This window comes from Hippopotamus amphibius, chromosome 1, assembly GCF_030028045.1.
Source record: "Hippopotamus amphibius kiboko isolate mHipAmp2 chromosome 1, mHipAmp2.hap2, whole genome shotgun sequence".
NCBI classification, from domain to species: Eukaryota; Metazoa; Chordata; class Mammalia; order Artiodactyla; family Hippopotamidae; genus Hippopotamus; species Hippopotamus amphibius.
This window is the reverse complement of record NC_080186.1, coordinates 121,194,487-121,196,317: the sequence shown is the minus strand read 5'-3', so window position 1 is coordinate 121,196,317 and position 1,831 is coordinate 121,194,487. Positions and strand designations below refer to the sequence as shown.

The 1,831-nt window shown below is 40.9% G+C and overlaps 1 protein-coding gene across 1 annotated transcript; it reads left to right on the top strand.

The window, feature by feature from the left end:
- The first annotated feature begins 288 nt into the window (after positions 1–288).
- LOC130844200 (olfactory receptor 10X1-like) lies at positions 289–1,254 on the top strand. The gene has a single exon (XM_057720469.1). It carries the CDS (start codon positions 322–324, stop codon positions 1,252–1,254), a length of 933 nt encoding a protein of 310 aa, XP_057576452.1. The 5' UTR covers positions 289–321.
- The last annotated feature ends 577 nt before the right edge of the window (positions 1,255–1,831 follow it).

Sequence of the window (1,831 nt, the reverse complement as noted above, 5' to 3'; positions counted from 1 at the left end):
TGTAGAGAACGGACCTGAGGACATGGAGTGAGGGGGAATGGGGAAGCTGGAACGAAGTGAGAGAGTATCATTGACACATATACACTACCAAATGTAAAATAGATAGCTAAATAGATATCTTTTAAAATAGATAGCTGCTGCATCACACAGGTACACTTGACATTAACACAATATTGTAAATTAACTGTACTTCATTTTTTTAAAAAAAGAATCAATTTGTATTTGTAACCTTGACTGTTTGTCTTATTCACACCAAACATTTCAAATAATGATGGGAATTTAATATTTACTTGTTTCTTTCAGATTTCAGATGTTCAAACAATGAAGATCAACCAGATCATCCTGAAAGAATTCATTCTTGTTGGCTTTTCTGTTTACCTGCATGTGCAGGCATCCCTTTTTGTGGTTTTCTTTTGCCTCTACCTTGTCACACTCACAGGTAACCTGGCCATCATTGGTTTTATGTGGGTGGACAGATGTCTCCACACCCCTATGTATCTCTTCCTTAGTGCACTCTCTTTCTCTGAGACCTGCTACACATTGACTATTATCCCCAAGATGCTCGCAGATCTTCTGGCCAAGAAGAGAAACATTTCACTCATAGGTTGTGGCTTACAGATGAGTTCTTTCTTGGGACTTGGTGGCACTAACTGTTTCATTCTCATTTTGATGGGATATGATCGCTTCCTGGCCATCTGCAACCCTCTCAGATATCCATTGCTTATGACCAACATGGTATGTGGAAAACTTGTGGCCTCTGCTTGGATTGCTGGCTTCTTTGTCTCTGTAATAGAGACTGCACTGATATTCAGGGGCTCTTTCTGCAGCCCCAACCTTGTCAAACACTTCTTCTGTCATATGAGGGCTGTTGTGACGCTTTTCTGTCTAGATAGTGAACTCACAGAATTCATTGTAACAGCAATCTCAGTGTCAGGCTTGATAGGCACCTTCCTGCTCATCATCCTCACTTACATTTTCATTCTTTCCACTGTCCTCAGGATCCCGTCAGCTGAGGGCAAGCAGAAGGCATTTTCCACCTGTGCTTCCCACCTCACAGTGGTCATCATCCACTTTGGTTTTGCATCAATTATTTATCTGAAGCCAGAAGCATCAGGGGGAGATGACACACTCATAGCCGTCCCTTACACTGTCATTACTCCTTTCCTCAGCCCTCTCATTTTCAGCCTCCGGAATAAGGACATGAAGAATGCTTTCAGAAAGGTACTTGGAAAGACAGGTTCCTTGTATAAATAATCTTGGTTTATTGCTGAGTGACTGAATGTCCCTAGAAATCAGTGAGGCATTTACCCTGTGACATCTGGAGAAGGCTGTACCATTTGCCTTTTTCCAGAGGTTGCCATATGGGGATCAAGTAACTGAATCTGGGACCTAAGTCATGATAAGCATTTACTTAGCTGGTTAAGGAAGTTGTCCATCTCTTCTAATTATACATCTTCTACATCTACTACTGCCCCACTCTACTTTTACTAGTACTATCAGTTCTCCAACTTCTTCTACTTCTATAGCAGTCTCTGCAGATATTAAGCATCTGCCAATCAACCTCTGGGTTTGTAGCACCTTTGATGAAGTGGGATAAGAAAGATTGTGGAAGGAAAAAAAGCCCCTTGTGGACACTATACTAAGAAATGTTTAAAAATATCTAGCAATGTAAAGGTTGGAGAATTTATGTAGGCAGTACTGTAAGACACTGAGTTGTGCTTCCCAGGAAATAAACCACTTTAATATGAGTTTCAGTATGTAGTAATTATTATCTCTCTACTTGTGCATATCTGCATTGACATCTGTATTTGCTAAGTCCCAGGCCACCCTG